Genomic DNA, 23,959 nt, shown 5'->3' on the forward strand with positions numbered 1-23,959 from the left:
TGGACTGTTCCCATGAGGCACAGGGTCAGATTGATTTGCATATAGCCATGTCTAAACTGGGTTGGCAGAGTGGGCTAAAAAACGGTGATGGATCAAACCCAGATCTTTTGACTGGGTGTGAATGTTTGATTGGTTCAGATGCTCCGTCCATCACCATCCCCTTTTGTGCTGCTTTGGCCGCCATAAGTGTGGCAGGGTATGCTCAGACGTGAGTCCCTTGCTCACTTTGCCACTGGATTCAAGCAAGCCGGGCTGAAGACGGCTGTAATGCCAGAAACCGGTCCTCGGAAGCTTGTTTCCGGTCCAGGGAAGGCATGGCTTGGCAGTTCGGGCTGGACTGTTCCCATGAGGCACAGGGTCAGATTGATTTGCATATAGCCATGTCTGAACTGGGGTGGCAGAGTGGGCTAAAGAACGGTGATGGATCAAACCCAGATCTTTTGACTGGGTGTGAGTGTTTGATCTTTTGTACCGCTTTGGCCACCATAAGTGTGGCAGGGTATGCTCAGACATGAGTCCCTTGCTCACTTTGCCACTGGATGCAAGCAAGCTGGGCTGAAGACGGCTGTAATGCCAGAAACCGGTCCTCGGAAGCTTGTTTCCGGTCCAGGGAAGGCATGGCTTGGCTGTTCGGGCTGGACTGTTCCCATGAGGCACAAAGTCAGACTGATTTGCATATAGCCATGTCTGAACCGGGGTGGCAGAGTGGGCTAAAGAACAGTGATGGATCAAACCCAGATCTTTTGACTGGGTGTGAGTGTTTGATTGGGTGAGATGCTCCGTCCATCACCACCCCTTTTTGTAACTCTTTGTCCGCCATAACTGTGGCAGGGTATGCTCAGAAGTGAGTCCCTTGCTCACTTTGCCACTGGATTCAAGCAAGCTGGGCTGAAGACGGCTGTAATGCTAGAAACCGGTCCTCGGAAGCTTGTTTCCAGTCCAGGGAAGGCATGGCTTGGCAGTTCGGGCTGGACTGTTCCCATGAGGCACAGGGTCAGACTGATTTGCATATAGCCATGTCTGAACTGGGGTGGCAGAGTGGGCTAAAGAACGGTGATGGATCAAACCCAGATCTTTTGACTGGGTGTGAGTGTTTGAATGGTTCAGATGCACCGTCCATCACCACCCCTTTTTGTACCGCTTTGGCCACCATAAGTGTGGCAGGGTATGCTCAGACGTGAGTCCCTTGCTCACTTTGCCACTGGATTCAAGCAAGCCGGGCTGAAGACGGCTGTAATGCCAGAAACCGGTCCTCGAAAGCTTGTTTCCAGTCCAGGGAAGGCATGGCTTAGCAGTTCGGGCTGGACTGTTCCCATGAGGCACAGGGTCAGACTGATTTGCATATAGCCATGTCTGAACTGGGGTGGCAGAGTGGGCTAAAGAACGGTGATGGATCAAACCCAGATCTTTTGACTGGGTGTGAGTGTTTGATTGGTTCAGATGCTCTGTCCATCCCCACCCCTTTTTGTACCGCTTTGGCCGCCATAAGTGTGGCAGGGTATGCTCAGACGTGAGTCCCTTGCTCACTTTGCCACTGGCTTCAAGCAAGCCGGGCTGAAGACGGCTGTAATGCCAGAAACCGGTCCTCGGAAGCTTGTTTCCGGTCCAGGGAAGGCATGGCTTGGCAGTTCCGGCTGGACTGTTCCCATGAGGCACAAGGTCAGACTGATTTGCATATAGCCATGTCTGAACTGGGGTGGCAGAGTGGGCTAAAGAACGGTGATGGATCAAACCCAGATCTTTTGACTGGGTGTGAGTGTTTGATTGGTTCAGATGCTCCGTCCATCACCACCCCCTTTTGTACTGTTCAACATTTACATGGCACCCCTCGCCCACGTCGCCCGATGGCACGACCTAAAAATCATCTCCTACACCAACGACACCCAGCTGATCATCTCCCTAACCAAAGACCCTCACACCGCCAAGACCAACCTCAACGAAGGAATGAAGGCAGTCGCCGGATGGATGAGGAACAGCCGACTGAAGCTGAACGTGGACAAGACGGATGTCCTCATCCTCGTCTCCACCCCCTCAGACTGGGATGACTCCTGGTGGCTGACACCTCTAGGAACAGCCCCGACACCCACCAACCACGCACGCAACCTAGTGGTCATCCTCGACTCCACCCTCTCCATGACTAAGCAGGTCAATGCTGTCTCTTCATCCTGCTTCAACACCCTCAGAATGCTCTGCAGGAACTTCAAGTAGATCCCCACAGAGACAAGAGGAACTGTCACCCAGGCCCTCGTCACCAGCAGGATGGACTACGGAAACACCCTCTACGCAGGAACGTCGGCCAAGCTCCTGAGGCGACTGCAATGCATCCAGAATGCGTCAGCGCGTCTGATCCTAGACATCCCCCGCCGCAGCCACATCACACCCCACCTGAGAGACCTGCACTGGCTCCCTGTCAACAAGAGGTTAACCTTCAAACTCCTTATCCACCCACACAAAGCTCTCCACAAGACTGGCCCAGCATACCTCAACAGACGACTCAACTTCTACACCCCCACATGCCAGCTCCGTACAGCCAGCCTCGCCCTCGCCACAGTCCCAGGCTTCCGAAGAACGACCACCAGCGGCAGATCCTTCTCCCACCTAGCCGCCAAGACCTAGAACACCATCCCCACCAACCTATGACAGACCCAATACCTATTGGCCTTCAGAAGACTCCTCAAGACCTGGCTCTTCGATCACTAGCAACAGCACCAACCCCCCACTGCCTTGAGACCCTCACGGGTATGTAGTGCACTTTATAAGTGTCTTGATTGATAGATAGATAGATAGATAGATAGATAGATAGATAGATAGATAGATAGATAGATAGATAGATAGATAGATAGAGAGAGATGTAGAGCTAGATATACACACTTTGTTCTTCAACTACCTGATATCAAATATCCCTAAATTCATGTGACTCCACTTGAATTGTTGAAAAGTAGTGATAACCTTTCTTGAGATATGTGATCCTCAAACAGATACAACATAATTCTTCTCACTCCTTTTTACAGGTAGATGTGAAAAGCAATGAACCCGAAGATCTGGTGAAAATCCTGCTCTTGCAAGCTCATACTGACCTAGAAAAAGTCCGTGCTATATGGATTTGGATTTGTCATCATATAGGTAGGGAGTAGGGACCAAACGCTTTGTCATATTTTAACAAGAATACAAGGAGATGTTATGGGTCCTGTGTCTTAACACTTGTTGATGTCACAGATAAAAAGGAGCCCTCAGGATCCTAAAGATATCAACTTTTGGCTACTGTACTCTCTATAATCATTAATGTGGGGTATTGTGCAGCTTGCTGTGTGTGCCTCCCATCATGTGACGTTTTCCTCTTTGACACAATACCTATACTGAAATACATGGCTGTTTTCCTGTTCACTTTTTTTATCCATATGCTATCTATACAACTTGTTTGTCATATTTCTGTATTAAGTCTACCCATCTGAACTGGCCAAATAAACATCAATCTTTGATTGCGTTCTCTTTTAGCATTTTTTTAACCAATATTTTTAGGTTCTCTTGAAATAACCTCCTAAATTTATGAAGATATTCACTGTCAGAAACATGTGAGCTGTGAGGCCAAATGTGGCGGGGTACCCTGTCAGCCAAACAAATGGTCCCCCTGCTGAATTGAGAGTCGGGTGAGCCACCATGGTTTCATACAGGATGACCTACTCACTCTACCCTTGGAAACAGTTTATCAACAGCCTGATGGAATTGGGACCATTGTAGCATTTCTAAAGGCCCTTCCCTTTCTCTGGGGCCTAATATGCTAGAGCAGTCTTTAATAGCTGATGCTTTCCAATATGGCAGACTACAGAGCTTCATAATATAGCATGTTATAATGATGAATTATTTACATTTGACATTAATGAGACATCCATATATTGTAAATAAAATATGTATGATTAATTTGTTTACATTTTCCACTCCAACATATTTTTCAAAGATACAATAGTACTTAGAAATAGGAATACATGTTATTCACATTTTCTAAAAAGTGATACAAATTAAAAAAACTGGAGTAACCAATATGTATGTGACAACCATTCAAGGGAAAGGACATTTCTCCATTCCTCCTCATGCCATGCTGATCAGAAGCTAAATTGGTCTTTGGTTAGTTATATATATATCTGTCAGAATATCAGAAAGGTTACCTATTTTGCCATCACTTAATGTGGGGCGGTAGAATAGGAAACTACAAAAAAACTAAAAAAATAAACAGAAATCTCAATTTCTGTCTGTGGATGCTCAAAAATGCATTTTGATACACTCAACATCTGGGAGAGAATAAGATGGCAGTAGAGTCTTTAGGAATAGCATGTTCAAAGAATCAACAAATGTAGAAAAGCTATACAACTTAATATTTCTTAACACCGATCCACTTCTTTGTAATAACAACTATTGTCTTCAAAGGCCTTTTTGCAGATCCATTTGAATCTGAAATTTGCTTTCAAGTGATTAATGTGATCAAATGAAAGAAAAACCCTAAATGGTTTAGAAGAATGACTGTTTCAAGCTTATTTGTGCTTCCAGGTTATCAGGGATTTCAGAACGATTATCCATACTGCACTAGACTGGAGAATAGAATTAGTTGTAATGTCCAAGTTGAATTTACTTGAAAGGACAAGGCTCCATATTAATAAAACATTGATGTTAAACATAAATTCAGTAATACAGATTATTCATACTGCACTAGACTGGAGAATAGATTTAGTTATAATATCCAAGTTGGATTTACTTGAAAGGGCAAGGATCCATATTAATAAAACATTGATGTTAAAAATAAATTCAGTAATACAGAGGATCATTTGAGTGTTCTGGGTATTCAGTTTAAATGTATGATTCAGTGAAATTCAGGACGAACTTCCTAATACATTACATGGCATTGAGCATTTTTATTGAAAGCACAATGCTCTTTGCATTTATAGCCAACTAGAAGCCTAGTTCGCGCTTGACAAAGTATAGTGTCAAACTGTCTTACTCATCAGTTAACATATAGCCTGCTCAAATGTTTCTCTGAAAAGAGGCAAGAACATGGGTACCAACATACACCCCTTTAAAGAGCCATGGGAATTCCAAAACATTTCGAAACAGTGTTATATTTAACATCCTAACATGTAGATTTAATCCAATAAAAGCTGAACCTCAACTCTGATGAGGCACATTTTTGGAATCAATTTGACCAAAGACAATGGATGCTCTTCATGGTGCTACAATAAATATATAGACTAAGTTTTAAGATTTGTTTGGTTTATTTGCATTCTGACCAGGAAAAAACGTATCTGGATCTGAGTGGACTAAATTAAAATAACTTAATCAGTATGGAGAATAGTGGTGATAAAACAATTTATTTGTGAAAATAGCAATTATAGCCTATTTCTAAGATTTATATATCAGGGTATATTTATGTTTTGAGATGTGCCAAAATCAATGAAAAGCAGACTCAGTGAAACGAAGATGAGTAGAAATACCCAAACATCATTTAGAATGAAAAATGCTAAAATTCCCAAGCTTTAATTGTGAATTGGGGATTATTTCATAATATTAGCCCTTGAAATTCTACCATATTTTTTCAGACAAAAATGGAACAAAAAGGTCTACAAAACCCAACTCAATAAATAAGTGCTGAATTGAGTATGAAGTGTCAATTGACAATCCATAGTCTTGGAAACAGAAAATTTTATAAATTATATACATTTTATATATTTGTATTTTGGTTTTAGTCTTGTTTTAACACTTTTATTTGTTGGTTACCATGATGCTAGTGGCTCCAATGTTTTATGACTCTTTAAGCAAAATAAAATTACAACGGTGTTACAGGGTAAAGCATGTTGAAAAATGTTCTTACATTTCTTCTCTCCCTACTACTCTAACTGTATTGGGCCCTTTACTGTCGGACAATGTGCAGGACTTCCATTTACAACAGTGGCAATGATACTCTGATTAATTTTTCCACCTTTAGGAGGGATGGGAGTTAGGGTTACAAAATTCCAAATTAGCTGTCCAATGTGGACCATTAATTGATAGCAGCGCGGTCGGTAGTGGGTGTACCTGAAGGGCGGTGACGTGGGGAGGGGGAGGGGCAGGGTGGGGAGTAGTACTGTATGGATTACGGAGTTTTACAGGTAAGTAAACATTTAAATAAATAAAATGAATTTTGTTGCATGCACTGCATCCCCAAATCCGATGCAGTGCGCGCAACGAAATTCGTTTTATTTATGTATATGCTTACTTACCTCTAAAGCTCTGTAATCCATACATTACTACCCCCAACCTGCCCCTCCCCGTCCCCACGTCACGGCCCTGCAGGTACACCCACCACCGACCGCGGCTGATTGATAGCCAACTCACAAATTTGAGATCAAATTTAAGTACACCATTCTCAACCCCATCATTATTAACAGCACAATGTGCATAAAAGGACCAACAGACTCAAATCCAGGCTCAATCAGATAATTAGATTAATGTGGTTATTGTATTAAAGATTCAAAGTCATTGCCACAAGCAAATTCCTAAGAAGTTCAGTTAAGAATATCACAGCTTTTATAAAAATACTAGGCCTGGGCGGTAAATTTCGTTCCGTTCACGGAATTTGCACAATTTGGGTCTTTTCGCGTTCAGCGAAGAACGTGAAATTGCCCAAAATTCGGCGTTCCGTGACTTCGCAAAATTATTTGCTTGTTCGCTTTCTCAATTGCGTGTTTGCAAGATATTTCCCCCGAGCACGCAAAAAGCGATTGCGAACAGTAAAAAAGCTTCACGAACAAGCAATTCCGCGTGTTCGTGGAATTCCAGCGTGTTCGTGGAGATTTTTTACCGTTTTGTGGAGATTTGCGTAAGTCGATTACGCAAATTCCGCCCACCCCTAAAAAATACCAAACATTTAATAAGGCTTTTTATGAGGGTTATGAATAAAAAACAGCTACAGAGTTACAGAGTCCTACCACCATTAAGGCAAAATTATATTTTGTTGTCTAAGAGCTCAACTCCTATGAAGAACGGGAAATGGATCAAATTTACAATCTATTAAGGCCAAGACAATTAGCATATGCATATACATAAAGAAATAGAAAAAACGGAAATTGGTTCGGCAAGGAAGGTTCAGTCCATCAGCTACTGACTGTAGCATAAGCAAGGGAGTACAAAAGTATAGAGATTGTTCTTGTAAATCATAAAAAATTGATAAGCATAGCGTCCTCTCTCCAAGAAGAAAAAAGCAATAAAAATCGGTATGGCAATCTGTCAACAAGCTAAAATCAATCACGGTGCCCCTTCTTTGGGTTATGTTCTTATATAGAGTCTTTATGATCATCCAATGAGGTGGCATTCCACCATCATTGATAGACTATCACATGTCCCTGTTCTCATAGTGTCACCTAGGGCACTTCCTTGATATGAAAACACATATTAAATCCATGGCAAAAAACGCCCGCTTCCGTTTGAACTATCTAAGGAAGATGAAATCCTTTTTAACGGAGACAGACTTGAAACTAGCTGTGCAATCTCTGGTTGTCTCTAGGATAGAATATGGATGTACTACACTTGCTGGCCTTCCAAAAATCTCAACAGCTCCACTAAAAGCTTGCCTCAATTCAGCAGCAAGGCTTATTACAGGATCTAGGAAATTTGATCATATCTCGCCTCACCTGAAGGCCTTAAACTGGCTACCGTACGAAGCTAGAGTACAGATGAAAATGGCATGTATCACTCATAAAGCGATTCATCACAACACACCTAAATATCTAGCCCACAAAATAGAAATATCAGGTAGAAACAGACTTGTCAGGAGTGCCAATTATCTACTCCTGAAACCTCCTATCTTTAAAAAGAAAAAAACTTATGAAAGAACTTTCTCAGGTGTAGCTCCCAGGATATGGAACGCCCTTCCGGCAAATATCAGAAAAATAACAAACACGATAACATTCAAGAAGGAAATCAAGAATCTTATGAGCAAGTTCCTCCCATAACAAGACAAACTCTACCGAAGACTTCCCACTGATTATTACATTATACCTTATATGGAAGCAGGATGTGACTGAAAGAAATATCACCTCAGATCATTGTAACTTAAAGTTCTATTAAGTCCATCCAGTTAGCATTTCCCATTTACAGACTTGGACAATCCTATTGTATTATGTATTATATATATTGTGTTGTAACCCAGACCATATGATGTTAAACGCTCTGATACCTACGGGTCTTGTTTGCGTTATAGAAAACTGTAAAATAAATAAATAAATAAATTGTAGCATAGAGATGGTTTCCCATGCTAGTCATGAGAAACAGAAAATTGAAAGCCTTAACGGGCCTAGTATCGATGAGAGAAGATACAACGTGTACTGTCCATAGCATTAGCTAAAATTCTGTACCCACAGGAATATTTTGCTGTGCACATTTAAGAAACTTTCCAGAATGTCAGGGTGTACACATGTACGGAACAAATAACCAACAGATCACTTGTGTAAAATATGACCCATTGTATTAAATCTGGGGAAAATTCAGCACTAGTGAAAGCATTATGAAAATGCTTTTAAATTAGCATCACACATTTGAATGAAATGAACTCTGACTCAACATCAATATTACGAAATTAAAATCAATTCACAACTCATTATTACATAGAAAAGGCTAATGTTAGAAATACCCTACTGACACAATTTTGCACAACATTTTTATAAGTGCAAGTTTTTTCAAAATCATTTAAAAAAAATTGTTTTGTCTTTTTATAAACATTGGAATCTCTAGTATTACTGTGCGAAGTTTCCGACGTGTACTTAATTTCTACACATTTTTGTACCAACCTTTCTAAATGGGGCCCTCTGAAAGACAGCATCAAAATTCACTAGGTCACTTTCCTTTAACATCATAAATCTCACTAGTATATGTTGATAAGCAACATATGCATTAGAAATTCATTAGTGCTACTTTGTTTATATGTATTAGTATTACTTGATATGTGTGATATCGTCATATTCACATTTTAACTCATGCTTTTACAGTGCTTCTGCTACACTTGATTCAATTTCATGTGTCACAATCTCGAACATTTGTAAAGTATACTTTGAGCTTTCTGTCTGTTCGATCACTAACTGTATCGTACTATGATTTTAAAATTGTGCTGCATCAGTCCCTCTTCTGTTGGTGAATGAAGCCATCATCTTAACTATCACATCAGATCTTGTAACAGATGATGGGTTTGTTGTCTTTAACCTCTTTCTTCTACTCTCTTTCACAGCTTTTGAGTCATCATAAAATCTGCATTCTATATCCTCCAATTCAAGATCAGCTCTCGTCCTTTTTACTCAATGATTTTTACTATTTGGGTATTTGCAACATTTAATTGGTAATATCAGCAGCATTATGCAAAAAGAGTTTGCTACTACAAGTCTCAAAATGGAAATCAGCAGTCCATTTCCCAAATTTCTCAACCAGTTGATAACATTCTATAATCCCCTTCCTATGGTTTCCCATTCTGATTTCAAGTCTTCCACATCTTTGTTTAAGTCAAAAAAAAATTTAATGTAACCTTCTAAGTCTTTACTCCTGTTAAGTATTTAGATGCAACAATGTTGAACTTTACGCATTTGACAGACACCAGCTCTCCTTCATGGGAACGATATCGAGGGCAAGTCGATTTTGAATCACCACCGATCTTATTGATATCATTTCTTTATTTGCAACAGAAAACTTCCCAGCTGCGCAGGTGGCAAGTTCATAAACAATATACAGTAAGCCATATATTGACGGATTGTGTATTCTTGGCAGAAAGGAAAAAGATAGTACGAACTGATACATGACCTTATGTTTCGACATGTAGCTATAGCCATTGTACAGTATTTGTGTCAAATCTCAAAGACACCGGTGATGATACCCCTTTTTAGGATTTTAGCATAGGGCTGACATGGGTATTTTTTTCTTTTTACTTAGTAAGGAAATATTAATTGCAGTGAGAGGATCTCCTAAGAGGAATATGTTAGAAGACAAGAAGTATGTCTCAAACAGAAGCAACATTTAGAGAGATCATTGAAGTTACAATAGCTGACAGGAGTAATATGAATTTCTTGTCATCGTCTAAAATCTTATTATGATTACTAAAGTGCTATAAATATATGTGAGATTTTGGGCTATGAACAACAATGAGTCATGGTAAGGAGTAAATTCTAATGTTATATGCTTGTAATTGTGTGAATTGTAAGTACATGGGGTTAAAATACATAATCATAAATTGTTGTTTTAGGTTATTTAATTGTTTTTATTACTTTTATGAGTTATATGTATATTTCTATAAGAATGTATTTCTTGGAAATAAAGTATTTTATTAAATGAACTATCAGCAATAGTAGACAACGTTCTAATTTTCTGTGCGTTTAATAATACTCCTACTGAAGGGATTGGAAATCCAAATATGTTTCCTGCTTTTTCAGTTGCACACACACTTGTTTTAATTCTCGCATTAGAAAGCATTAATTATTCTTTGATATGTTTAACATGATACATTTTTGGAAAAATTATTCCCATATTAAACCTTCCATACCATCCTTTTAGCAACTTGTAATAAGCACTCATCCGACATATATAATACACTTTATGGAAAATTGGATCTACTCCTTCTAAATATCTTACCCTGTTTTCATACCATTCAAATGTATGTTCACATTCACTAAATCATTCAAAAACTGTTTCAAGGTTTGATTTCTTTCTATATATACAAAGTTTACCTTTATGCTGCCAGTCTAAAACTAATGAAAACATTCCCAACATAATTTTATTTTCTTCTTGCTGTAAGCTCCAAGGAAGTAATTTAGGCAATTCATTATTATTAATATTTGTTACATTCTCTTGTCTACTTTACACAAAATCTATAAAATTCTTTTAAGCTCTCACTAATTTACATGTTAGGTTATTTCTAAGTGCATAAGCCATAAACAAAGATTGAGTTAGTCTGAATATGTAACCCATAGTCTCAATTGTTGAAAGTTCAGGATGCGGATTTAAATATTTCAGCACAGGAATTTAAAAAAGACACAATCTTGACTAGAGTAATACTACACAAACAATGATGGACGGATTACTGAATAAATCATACATTCACCCCCAGTCGAGAGATCTTAGTTAAATCCATTGTTCTTTTACTCACCATGCTACCCCAGTTTAGACCCAGCCATATGCAAATCAGTCTTCACCCTGTGCCCCATGGGAACATTCCAGACCGAACTTCCAAGCCAGGTCCTCCCTGGATGGGAAACAAGCATCCTGGGACCGGTTTCTGGGTATTACCCTTCATCAGCCGGGCTTGCTTGAATCCAGTGGCACAGTGAGCAAGGGATCCATGTCTGGGCATACCCATCCCACTTTGGGTGAAAAGTGCTGTGCAAACCAATGATGGACTGATGATGGCTAAAAAAACCTGAAACCAGTCCTAGGATGCTTGTTTCCAGTCCAGGGAGGACCTGGCATGGCAGTTCGGTCTGGACTGTTCCCATTAGGGGCAGGGTCAAGACTGATTTGCATATGGCTGGGTCCAAACTGGAATGGCATGGTGAGCAACAAAACTATGGATTTATGCCCAGATCTCTGTACTGGGGTGAATGTATGACATTGTTCTGCATTCTATCCATCATTTGTTTGCGTAGTATTACCACTACCCCATTCCCCAGACTAAGGTCATGGTACTGCTCCTGTTGGACCGCAAGGGAAGCTTCTCCAACCTGGTGGGAGTCAGAATGTACCACATCAGCGAGGCCCTTCCTGTAGTCCAATATAAGGTAATCTGTATATTGAATAAGACATTAGCAGGAACAGCTAGTAGCCTCATCACACCTTAGGATCACTCTGTGAGGCAACATTCCTGTCCTCCTATCTGAGATACTTCTCAAACTCATCAACACAAGAGGCAAAGCACCTGGCCACTATAAAGACATAGAAGTGCATACTTTCGCTAGTCTTGATTAAAATGTGCCATTGATCTGCTCCACCAACCTGGAAGCTTCCGGTCAGTAACTGCAATGTAACTTCTGCTCAACTTGTAATGCTGCACATAACATTTTCAGGACCTCATTGTTAAAATGAGTTCCACGGTCTTACCCAAGAGAAGCCGGAATCCGAATTTCAGAATTAGCTCCTGTAACAGCAATTTTGCCACAGTGAAACTATCATTCCTACGAGCAGGATAAGCTTCAACCCAGTTTGAGAAAATGCATCTATTTACCAAAACATATCTTTAACCATTGCATAAGGGCATCTCTATGAAGTATATTTGCATCCAGCTGAAAGGACCTGCAGATTTACCAATGTGACTTATAAATACTTGTGCTTTTCTTACTGCATTTTGTTGCTGGCATATTACATAACAATGACTCAGCGACTCTGCAGTTGCTTCAAATCTGGTATTATACCACTCCTGTTGGAAAAGGCACATCATTGCATCTCTGCACCAATAGGCACCGAGGTCCCTTGAGTGAGCTGTCCATCACAGTGGGGGAAAGGGCGGGAAGATGTTGCATACCCTAGTGTGTGTGGTGCAGAGCCAAATGGGCGGGACTTCTATGCGAGTTTACTTGCCTCTTGTTTATAAAGGGTCAGAGGCCAATCAGAGCAGCAGATGAAGAGAAAGCAGCCTCCTGGTCACAGGAAGAAAACGGGGATTGCGCTCGAGAAAGACCTCCATCAAGGATTACAGCTAATTGTAGGCGGTAGATCTAGGGAGAAAGCACACCTGCATAACCTCGACCGTACTCACTAGTTTTTTGGGCTGATTATAATGTGTTACTGAATTTGAGCTTCAACTCGGGCACCTGCTTTATTTATATCTGTAAGTGCTTCCTGTTGAGGTTTAATTTTTGTGACAGGAGCATCGTGCCAGAATAAAACCTGCCTGCATAGTGCATATTTATCCATGAAGATGCCACCGTGTTGTGCCATACCTCTACTCAACTGGAGTACTTTCTACTGGCTAATCAGTAAGTGCTACCTCGGGTAAATAAATGTATGTGAAAAAAAAAAATCAGCCCGCGAGCAGACTTGCGGATTTTTCGGCAATTTCGCGAGATTCGCGGACCGCGAAATTGCCGAAAATCCGCAAATTCCGCAAGCGGAACGGGTTTTCGGCCCATACTTAATATCGGATGCGTTTTTCAAGATCTCTTTATTAGATTGGTCCACATTCAAAACATAATGTCCTTCCATTGCAGCTGCAGAGTAACATAGTCAGAGCCTTGTCGATGAGCAACACATTTCACTACAGCAATTTGGGCAGGCAAATGTAGAGACTGCAAAATGCTCCTCATGCACTCACCGTTTCTAATGGGTGAATCAGAGAACGTCATGAACCCACAATGTGACCTCAATTGCCCAAGGTCATGTATGACTCCAAAGCCACACTAACTCTCAGTGTAGATTCTAACTCAGAGCTGTTCTGAAATGTTACATGCTCGTGTCAGAGCTTTGAGCTCTACAACTTGTGCAGAAAATACTCCTTGTAACCATGAAGCTTCCACAAGACCTCCAACTTTACATAAAGCATTCTAGCATTAAGATTGCCTTCATTGTCTCTCAAACAGGAATTGTCAACAAACAATGCATGATCACATTCAGGTAGTAGCTCATCAGAGATATCAGGGTGTGGTTTCATACACAACTCAGTCACATCCAAGCAATCATGCTCAGCTTCATCAGCCACGTTCTCATTTCCAGGCAAAGGCATCAAGGTAGCTGGATTCAACACTGTATCTCTTCAGAGCCACATTCTCTACCCCCAACATAATTTGCTCATACTTCGTCAAATAACTATTGGTCAGATACAGTGTTTAAGTACAAGTCAACGGTATCTCCACTGAATGCGGCACAAATACTGTCTGTGGGTGACCTATAACAACACTTTCACACTGCTGGAGACTCACACATATAGGTGCAACTGCTTTCAGACATCCAGGCAAAGCAGCCGCAGCAGGGTAAAGGGTAGCTGAAAAGTAGGCATGGGCCTACAGTTGCTTCCATGCATTTGTGTTAACACTGAAAGAGCATAACTTTTTACCACGCTACAGAATGACACAAAGCATTTATCATAATCAGGCATTCCCAAAGCTGGTGCCCTGTGAAGGCATGCTCGCAGCTCCGTGAAGACAGTGATGCAATCATCATCCAAGTGTACCAGATTTGACACGTCTTTGTGTGTCACTGTAAACCTCTGAATAGGTTTTGCTGTCAAGGAAACATTTGGAATCCATTCTCTGCAATAGCCTACCATTCCTAAGAACATGCAAGCTTCCTTTTGGGTAGCTGGAGGATTCATAATTATAATTGCTGAGATTCTTTCCTGCGACACTTTCCTCACTCCTTTTTTAATGTGATGTCCTAAGTACAGGACATCAGTTTTGCACAAGTGTACCTTGGTCGGAGATACTTCATGTCCATTTTCTGCAAAATGGTTCAGCAAAGCAATAGTGTCAATTCTGCAAGCTTCTCTCATAGTTGATGCCACCAATAGGTCATCAATATATAGGACTAACACTGTGTGATTCAGCAATTTTAGAGATTCAAACATCTTTTTGAATATCTGAATATCTGAGGGGCTCTCTGTATACCGCTGTGGGACTCAGCACAATGCCAAAACCCAACTGCCGAAATAGAAAGCGATTAAAAATTGGCTATCTTCGTGTAATGGTACTGAATAGAAGTCCTGGCACAAGTCAATGACTGAAAACCATTTGGCCTCACATGGAATCTGAAATAAAAACACAGCTAGATTTAGTACCACAAGACAAAATGAAACAACAATGACATTCACCTTGCGCAAATCCTGCACAATGCAATATGTGCCATTCCACAAAGAGAGAGTTACACAGGCTTCCAATTATCTCCTTCAAAAGCCTCTGCTCAATTATTGAGTTAATCACAGGAGTAAATATGGCAATGATTTCCGGAGACAAACGGTATTGAGGGATTTCTGGAAAGTCTGCATTCAGTTTATTTGTGATTCAAACTGGGTCAACACCTTTGTTTAATCCGATATCTTTCCCTATTAAATCCCAGACTTCAGGTAGGGCAGTGTCTCTCAATTCTTCAGGCAAATCTGAACACGCCAGGAGAGGATACATCCTCACATCTGATTTCTGTTGGGCAAGTTTGAAAACAACATCCTCATCATTTGTATGGAAATTAAGTCCTCTGGGCGTGCAATCGATTGACCAATTCAGTCTGCAAAGTAAGTCACATCCAAGCAGGTCCGCGAGATTTGTGTAAAGTACCACACATTGGTGACAATCCTCAAAAGATCCTATGTTAACAGTAACATTTTCTGAAATTGGGGTAGACAACTTACTATTAGTAGCCCTTATAACTTGGATACTTTCTTCCAAGAATGGTAGGTTTAAGACCTCCGCTGTTCTCAGAGTAGAGGGGGTAGCACCAGTGTGAACGAGGAATGAGATATGATTTCCATCCACCTATCCATCCATATATAGACCACTCAGGTCCACTTCTAGAGCTGTGTCAAGTACAAAGTCCTCCTTGCCCCTCAGGCGGATGTATGACGTTATAACGCATACTTTTACTCCGCAGACCATTACAACGCGACTTTTACTCCGCATACCGTTACAACGCATAGCGCCTTGGGGCGCTGGATAGTGGTAAGTATAATTTACTATTCTAACTCCAGTCCCCGTGGACCCTAGGGAAGGTGTTGGATAGTAAATTATACTTATCCCCTATCCTAGAGCGCCCCCCAGCGCAATGCGTTGTAATGGTATGCGGAGTAATGGTCGCGTTGTAATGGGTCTGCGGAGTAAAAGATCCGTTGTAACGGGTGTATACCCCCTCAGGCACCATCATGGGAATGGTTCCTGGTCACTGCCATCCTATGCAAACAAATATTGCTGTGCTATATTCTGATTTGGGTACAAATTGTGATTCATGATGTATCTTTATACATAAACATTCTGTTGTGGTATTGTAGTTTGAGGCATTTGCTATTATACATTAGAATTCTGCATTCTCTGTCCTTGCATTTTCCTGAGTCTGTTCCATGTTATTCCCTTGAGACTGTGCATAATCCACATTCTGCCTCTGCTGCCCCATATTATTCAAAGCAGACTTACACTCACGTCTCCAATGTTCCAGCTTTCTACACTCATGACATGGATTTGTCTTTTTCAGAAGCGACACCTCAATAGCGGATCTACAAGATAACCACGACCTCTTCCTTCTGGCAGGAAATTCTGCTGCTGAAACCCATTAACACTCTGCCTCATCAGAACTTGATTATAACCTCTCTGTTCCTGTCCAGTGTTTTCAAAACCCATCTGATTTTGACCTTTCTAGATTGCCTTTGTCTGTGCAATCATTAATTTCACCTTGAGTTTCTTGTGTCTAATCATAATATTGTCAGCACAATATATTGCAAAACGCAAAATTTCGTGAACTGATTTACTCTAGCAACAAACGATCTCCTGTTGAATCATATTAGAAATCTCAGGTCTCAACCCCTTACAAACTTGTAAACAAATTGCCCCACATCTCTCTCCGCAATAAAATCTGATTTACTATATTATTTAAAACCCTGTTCCAGTCTTAAAAAAAGTATGTAGTGATTCTTTCAGCTCTTGAGTCATCCTCTCAATCTCTTTAGGGAACATGTTAGTCTTCAGATGAGTTACCACTTGTTGGTATTTCTTCATTACCTCTGGAGATGGTGCACCTGTTCTAGAATCTCTTTCTGTTTCTCCCTCTAGCCAATCCACAGTAGTGTTACATTCAGCCCATACATTGGCTGGAACCACAATTTCAAAAAAGTATTCAAACCAATACACAAAACCTTTGAAATCTTCACAAATTGTTTAATTTGTCTGTACCACTCCTCTGGCTTTTCCATCACTTTAGGGAAATTGTTAATAAATGACAAAATATATTGTCTATTCTATGGTACACGTGCATACCCTCCTCCAGGTACTTCTCTCATAGGGAGCATTTGTACGTCCTCTATACTGCCACCAAAAACATCAGGCAATGACTACGCTCTAACTTGCTTAGTTTCCTTCGTTTTCAACCATCTGCCTTCCCATTTTTCTTTATCCTCCCCTTTTCTGAATAATGGCCTCAGCTCTTTTATCTGTAATTTTTTTTTTGTTATGGGTGCTCTCATGTTTTCAATATCTTTGTGAGTAAAGTCCATCCTGTGAGAATTTTGCAAAATCCTTGAATTTAGAATATCTATACCATATTTTTGGGCTAATTCAATCAGTCTTTCATAGGCTACATTTGCACAAGGTGTACACTTTTTTACAGAGAAACAGTAGTTCCTCATCTTGATAACACTCTAATCTTGAAGGGCTAAGTGCTCCCTGAATCTTGTCTTCTAATTCAGCTTTTAATCAACTCACATCCTGGAGCAGTTTAGTTTGCAGAATTGTATTTTGAACTGAACTTGGACCTGCAACTAAATTTGAAATGTGGGCTGAACTAGAAACTGAAGGTTGTGGTGGAACCAAAGTCATAGCTCAAACTGGAACTGAAGCTGAAACTACTTCTGAATTATGATTATTCGGAGCATTGCATCCCTTAAGCCATTCATCAAATTCATGCGAAGTAAACCCTGAATGCTCTTCTGTACTATTTAAATTAAAACTTCCATTTGTAAAGGTTGTACATTTAATAAGGAGGTATCTGAAACTGAAACCCCATTGGCAGAGGCATATCAGAAGTGTGATAAATCATATCAGGAGACTCACTCAATCGACAACAATAAAAAGGTTATTTGCAGTGGATCAATTTATAACTGATTAAGGACAAAATTCACAGCAGTAGCATTATTAGTCTGCATCAGAACCATGGGTGTGTGAATCAGTGATCTTACCGTCAAACCTCAAGAGCTCCCATGTACCGTATTCATTCCAGTATGCACAGTCAAATTGTGAATTGTATTTACTTGTGACCCAGACTTAAAAAGGAGAACAACACGTCCAATAGTAACGTGAACAGTCAAAGCATCTGGTGTATTTGAATCAGTCAGGCTTCTAGGAGCTGACACTTCCGTCCTCCCGCTCACAGGAGAAATAAGCATTAGTTCCTTTGGTACTTCAGGCGTCAAGGGAGCATTTGGTCCCGCATGTTTACTCATTTGCATCAGGTCTCTACTCAGTATCTCATTATAAGGTGGTGGGCTATTTAGTAATAAATCACTCAAACGTTTGTCATCTATGTCACTCTCTTCTTCCTCTTTCCCTACTTAAGTTTGGTCTGTCTCTAAATGCTGTATTTTCCCCTTTCTCTTGCCCTTAGCTTGCTCCCCAATTTCTATCACTGGACTCAATTGTGTTCTATGTATAATATCTGCTCACCACATTTTCTGATAAGCATCCCATCTAGCTTTGGCCTAATGATCCATCTTTCTCCTATACCTCCCTTTGTATTTCTCCCTATCTTTTCTGTCGAGTAATGAGAACAGTGAGGATATAAGGCTCTTTCAGTTCTTATATTCTTTTCATTACATTACATTTTCTAAAATCCTCAAATGTCCCACAATGAGGGAACTGTAAGCACTCATCCTTCTCAGTAATTGTATGTCCAAACTCAAGCGTAATCCTGGTGTAATCCTTTGTCAGTCATGACAATGCTTACTGGCGTACCCTTGGGTGGTACTTCTATCTTCATTTTGGCACATGCGGTGTCATCTTTCTTTACTAATTTCCGCAAGGACTAAAATAATTTCATTTTTACTCAATTCTGTATTCACAAATGATTTCCGTAAATCTAAGGAAATGTTACTCTCCCACAATCCACCTGTTTGGCAACCTCAACCAATGACAGCGTGACTCTTATGACATAGTCAATCAATCTCAGTGCAGCTTTACACCAACCGACCAATCGCAACACAACAAACTGTGACTTCAAACTCACTCCTTGCAGCAACGTGCTCCCCTTTACAAACTTCTCTAGCACATTTTTTCTCTAAGCAAAAATGATAATACAAAGTGAGCAACAAATAAATCTGTATACTCCACTAAAGGATATTCACTCTTACAAGGTAACTTAACTTTTCTATACTGATTCACTTTGGATGAACTCTCGACCAGCAGGATTTCACTCTTAATTGATAATATTAACCCCTGTGCACCCATACCGATCGTTTACCACTAACACACAAAGAGAACCATTAGATGACATCTCACGACTAACAACGCAAACAAGCAACTTACTCAGTGTCTTCTATACTGAGACAACCCACAGGTGAATATCTCAAGATCTTTAGTCACGATGGACCCTTTTACAACTTCAATTTTGCACAAAAGAGCCACACATTTTTTTTAGAGTTTTATTTTTAGAGTTTTATATAGCGCAAACTAGACCCTAAGATATCATCAGAGCGCTTTACATGAGCACCAGTTTTGTTACAGATGGACACATTTATTTTTGTTAGGCACTGGGAGATTAAGTGATTTGCCGAGAATCACAGGCTGTTGAGCGTCAATGCTGAGACTCGAACCAGGTTTCCCAGCTTCAAGGGAGACCGCTCTAGCCGTAAAGCTACATCCTCTCCCTTATTAATGAACTTTAACCATATGGACATTAACCACTTCACTCTGTTCAACAACACATAGCCATTTTAAAAACTGCAATCTTAAGTAAAAGCAATATCAATGCACATCTCTACTGATACTCACACTCCTTTGCTGCTAGTTTTTGTCTCTATCCAGGGCAAAACTCCATCAGCACTCCCACAATCCTTCTCTTTCTGCTGAACCATAAATTGTGTATTCTTTGGACTTGGGAAAAAACATAGGGTCTGATTACGACTTTGGCAGCCCTCCTGCGGGCCACCGTGCCAGCGCCCTGCTGGAGGACAGCCAAAGCTGTGGCCACACCGCCCACCCGATATGATTGTAATCCTGTGCGGACAGACGGTGTCATGGCAGTGCCTGTCTGAGGCTAATAGGAGTGCCTTAGACAAGCACTGCCGTAGCATGTTCCTGCATGGGAAGAAATGCATCAAGTCATGCATCCTTCACGTCCAGGAACTGGGGGTGCTAAAATATAGGGGGGCACAACATATCACCCTCTGCATGCACCCCAGGCACAGAGGTAACTGAGGGCCCTGTAAGCGCCCCCTGAGTAACCTCTCTGCCACCCTTTCCAAGGCAGGCTCACTGCCATCAAAAGGATGGCAGGACGGCAACTCGTATTCTGCTCGGTGGTGCCGCAGCAGCACAGCCAGCATATTACTTCCTCTGACTGTTGCACCACCACCACAGGGCCAGACATCCCGAATGGATGCAGTAGCCCTGTGGCGGTCTGACTGCCACACTCTTAATGTGGTACACGGTGCCGTAGTGTGGCGGTGATCGGTCCGCCACCACAGGTTGGGCTGTCCTATGAACAACCAAACTTGTAATCAGGCCCTTAATTTGGCACCCTAAAATCTCCCTTCACTAGGCAGAACCATAGCTTTGCTACATAATCTGTTGTAGCGTGAAGCGTGGTGGAATTTCTTTTTACATGCGCCTATCCCTACTGTTCTAACCACAATGGGCCTTTTATGTTAAGAAAATCTGTAGCACTTCCATATAAAACCACGAAGCAATGATCTCCTGATGAATCTTTCACTGCCGATAGGAGGGACGAAAATTAGGGTGACCAAACTCCTCGTTCGCTCATCAATGAGGACCATTAATTGACAGCCAGCTCACAAATTAGAGATTAGGTTTAAGTACACCACTCTCAAACCCATCATTAGTTACAGCACAATTTGAATAAGAGAACCAACTGGACTCAATAACAGGCTCAGACAGATAATTCGATTATTTGGTAATTTTATTAAAGATTCATAGTTCGCTGCCACAAGGAAATTCTTTTTTTTCTTTTCTTTTTTTTATTCTTATACCTGGTACGGTACAATAGACACATCAATACATTAAAATACTTCATATAATCATTACAGTGGTACAAACATACTTAAACATTAGATAATTGGCAGAAATACATAATATATAAATATTTGATTGATATGATAGAATAAAATTAGGAGAACAAATTCATATATATATACTCTATACACTAGGGTACCCTAATTGGAGGACTCTCTCCACTCAGCAAGGGGAGCCCAGATGCGGAAGCCCATCTCCTGATCCTCCTACCTCTCCGATTATAAAGAGAGGACTCCATGTTATGAATGCCCAAAAGCCTAGCTAGCCTCATCTGGAAAGTAGGTGCTGCACTGTCCTTCCATCCTGCCGCCACCAAGATCCGAAGGACTGCCACACATATGAACACAAAGGCCTCCTTATCACTGTCAAGGGCTAGATTTCTATCGGAACCTGATATCATAAGGGTAGGGGATAGAATGATCTTGGTACCTAGCAGCCCCTCCCAGAACTTCTCGATTTCAGCGCAGATTCCCTTTCAATTTTCACAGTGATAAAACATGTGGATCATGTTAGCCGGCCCTTCCTGGCACCTTGGGCATTTGTCATCCTCCCTTTTACCCCATTAAAATAACTTAGCAGGGGTAAAATACAAATTAAAGAGAACTTTATACTGTTGTGCTCTTAAATTCGTAGATCGAAACAATTTGCGCACAAGTTGTAATGCTTTATCTAAATCAAGATCAGAATCCCCCAGTTTCCCCATCCAAGAGGTCTCATATATATCCATATCATCTTGTACCAGATCGATTAAGGATTTATAAATCACTTTAATTCTAGCTCCACCTTCTAATAGATAGTCAATCACATGTATTCTACCGCCTGGGTGAATACGAGGTCTAATGCCCAAAAGTGTTTGGTAAATCTGGAGGTATTTAAACCCATGATTGGATGGAATACCAAATTTACATTGGATAGCGGTGAAACTCATTAGGTTATCCATATCCATATAAAAAATATCACCTACTGTTCTAATTCCTTGTTGCTCCCAAACATGCCCCATCCTATCATTACTAAACTGCAGGAAAATTCTAGAATTCCACAATAGCGTATAATAATAAATTTTCGGAATTACCAATACTTTCTGGGCAGCTTTCCATATTCTCCAGATTCCAACCATTACCTTATACCGAGTTTTACTGTAGAAACATCTCTCTGTTCTATGCAGCAGCAGACCAGAAGCATCCCTACCGACAAACAGTTCAAAAATGGATAGAGGCTTACCCCTCCCATGAGAAGACTCGGCGGGGTTAACAGCAGGATCAAATAATATAGCCATCTGGCTCAGTATACAGGCCCAATGGTAAAATCTAATGTTGGGGGCAGCTAGCCCTTCTCTTTCTTGTGGAAGCGATAGATACTTCATAGATCTTCTGATTTTACCGAAGCGCCAGATAAAATTCGCCAATACTGACTCTATATTCTTTATCCAACCCTCTCCTACCACAAATGGGATCGAACGAAAGAGATATAGAATTTTAGGGAGCATAGTCATCTTCAAACCGTTGGCTCGATCTATTATAGATAGATGGATGGTATCTATTCTTTTTAACTCCTGTACAATAGACGCAACCAGCGGAGCAAAATTCTCTTCAATAATTAAATTGATTACCGATGTTATCCTAACCCCTAAATAGATTGCCGAGTCAACATAACTCCCATCCTGTCTTTCCACATTATCGGTGCAAACTAATTGGGTTTTGTTTTCATTCAGGCGATAACCCGAATAACTACCATAATCCCTAGCCATACGCATGAGAGCTATCATTGCCGCAGCTGGATCTGTGGTAATTATAGCCAGATCATCGGCATAGGCCAAAAGTTTGGTCTCATGGCCCTTACACACTACTGGTTTGATAGCCTCGGAGCCTAAAATTCTACGAATCAGTGGATCGATGTAGAGGGCAAAATAAATTGGAGAACAGGGGCAGCCCTGCCGAGTCACACGAGAAATTAAAATTTCTTCCAAACTGCTCCCCATCAACTGAATCCTAGCCCTAGGTTCGGCATACATAGCTTTGACGGCTCTCATTATCTTGGGGCCAAAGCCCCTTCGTTCCAATATCCCCCATAAAAAATTCCATGTCACACGGTCAAAGGCCTTCTCAGCATCCAGAAGGTTCATTGCCATCCGCCCCTAATATGGTTTGTTGTTCCTCGACCTGGGATAAACTCATGCTGCCACGGAGAGACCAACCCGGCAATGACCCCTCCTAGCCTTTTGGCCAAGACCTTAGCATATATCTTAGTATCAGAATTTATGAGGGATATTGGCCGGTAAGCTCCGGGGTCCTCCTTTTTGTGAAACACAATAATGTTTGTCTCTTTCCATGAGTTCGGAATGTCCTTTGTATAGATTATGCCATTGAATAAATCTACCATCATGGGTGCTATAATATCCTGTAAACACTTATATACTTCAAGTGGTATACCATCTGGTCCTACGGCTTTCCCTGATGCTAGAGCCTGTATTGATTCAACTATTTCCTCCCGTGATAGATCTTCATCTAGCGCCAGTCTATCCTGCTCAGTCAAATTAGGGCCCAAATCATCACACATTGAGCTAGAAAAGTCTGTCCTAGGCCTCCTCTTTATATAGAGCCTGATAATAATTCTTAAAAACATCTCAAATCTCCTCTGGATCTGAATAGTCCCGGCCCCCCTCACAAATGCTTTTAATAGCATTCCTGCTACCCTGCTGCTTGATCCTTAGAGCCAAAAGTTTTCCCGCCTGTTCCCCAGTTTCATACATCGTTCCCCTATGTAGTTGATATTCATCAGCTGCTCTTTGAGCTATCAGTTTGTTTAACTCACCTTTAATAACCAAGACTTTCTGGTGGCTCTCAGTGACCCCCCCAGCTATATTTCTAACATGTAATTCTTCTGCCTCTGCCAGTTGGGTCAGGAGGTTCTCATTCTGGGCCTTAGCTTCTCTCCTCAGCCTGGTGGAATAGCTAATTACCTCCCCTCTCAAAGTTGCTTTCAACTAGTCCCATACCATATTTCGGGATGTGCTGTAACGATTAGTATCAAAAACG

The 23,959-nt window shown here is 41.0% G+C and overlaps 1 protein-coding gene across 1 annotated transcript in view; it reads left to right on the forward strand.

The window, feature by feature from the left end:
• Window positions 1–23,959, forward strand: part of LOC144791155 (kyphoscoliosis peptidase-like) — a 799,432-nt gene that overhangs the window by 166,486 nt on the left and 608,987 nt on the right. The window contains exon 3 of the mRNA XM_078665811.1: window positions 3,012–3,123. Within this exon, the coding sequence (XP_078521937.1) occupies window positions 3,012–3,123 (112 nt within the window). The remainder of the gene's footprint in view (window positions 1–3,011; window positions 3,124–23,959) is intronic.

This window comes from Lissotriton helveticus, chromosome 11, assembly GCF_964261635.1.
Source record: "Lissotriton helveticus chromosome 11, aLisHel1.1, whole genome shotgun sequence".
NCBI classification, from domain to species: Eukaryota; Metazoa; Chordata; class Amphibia; order Caudata; family Salamandridae; genus Lissotriton; species Lissotriton helveticus.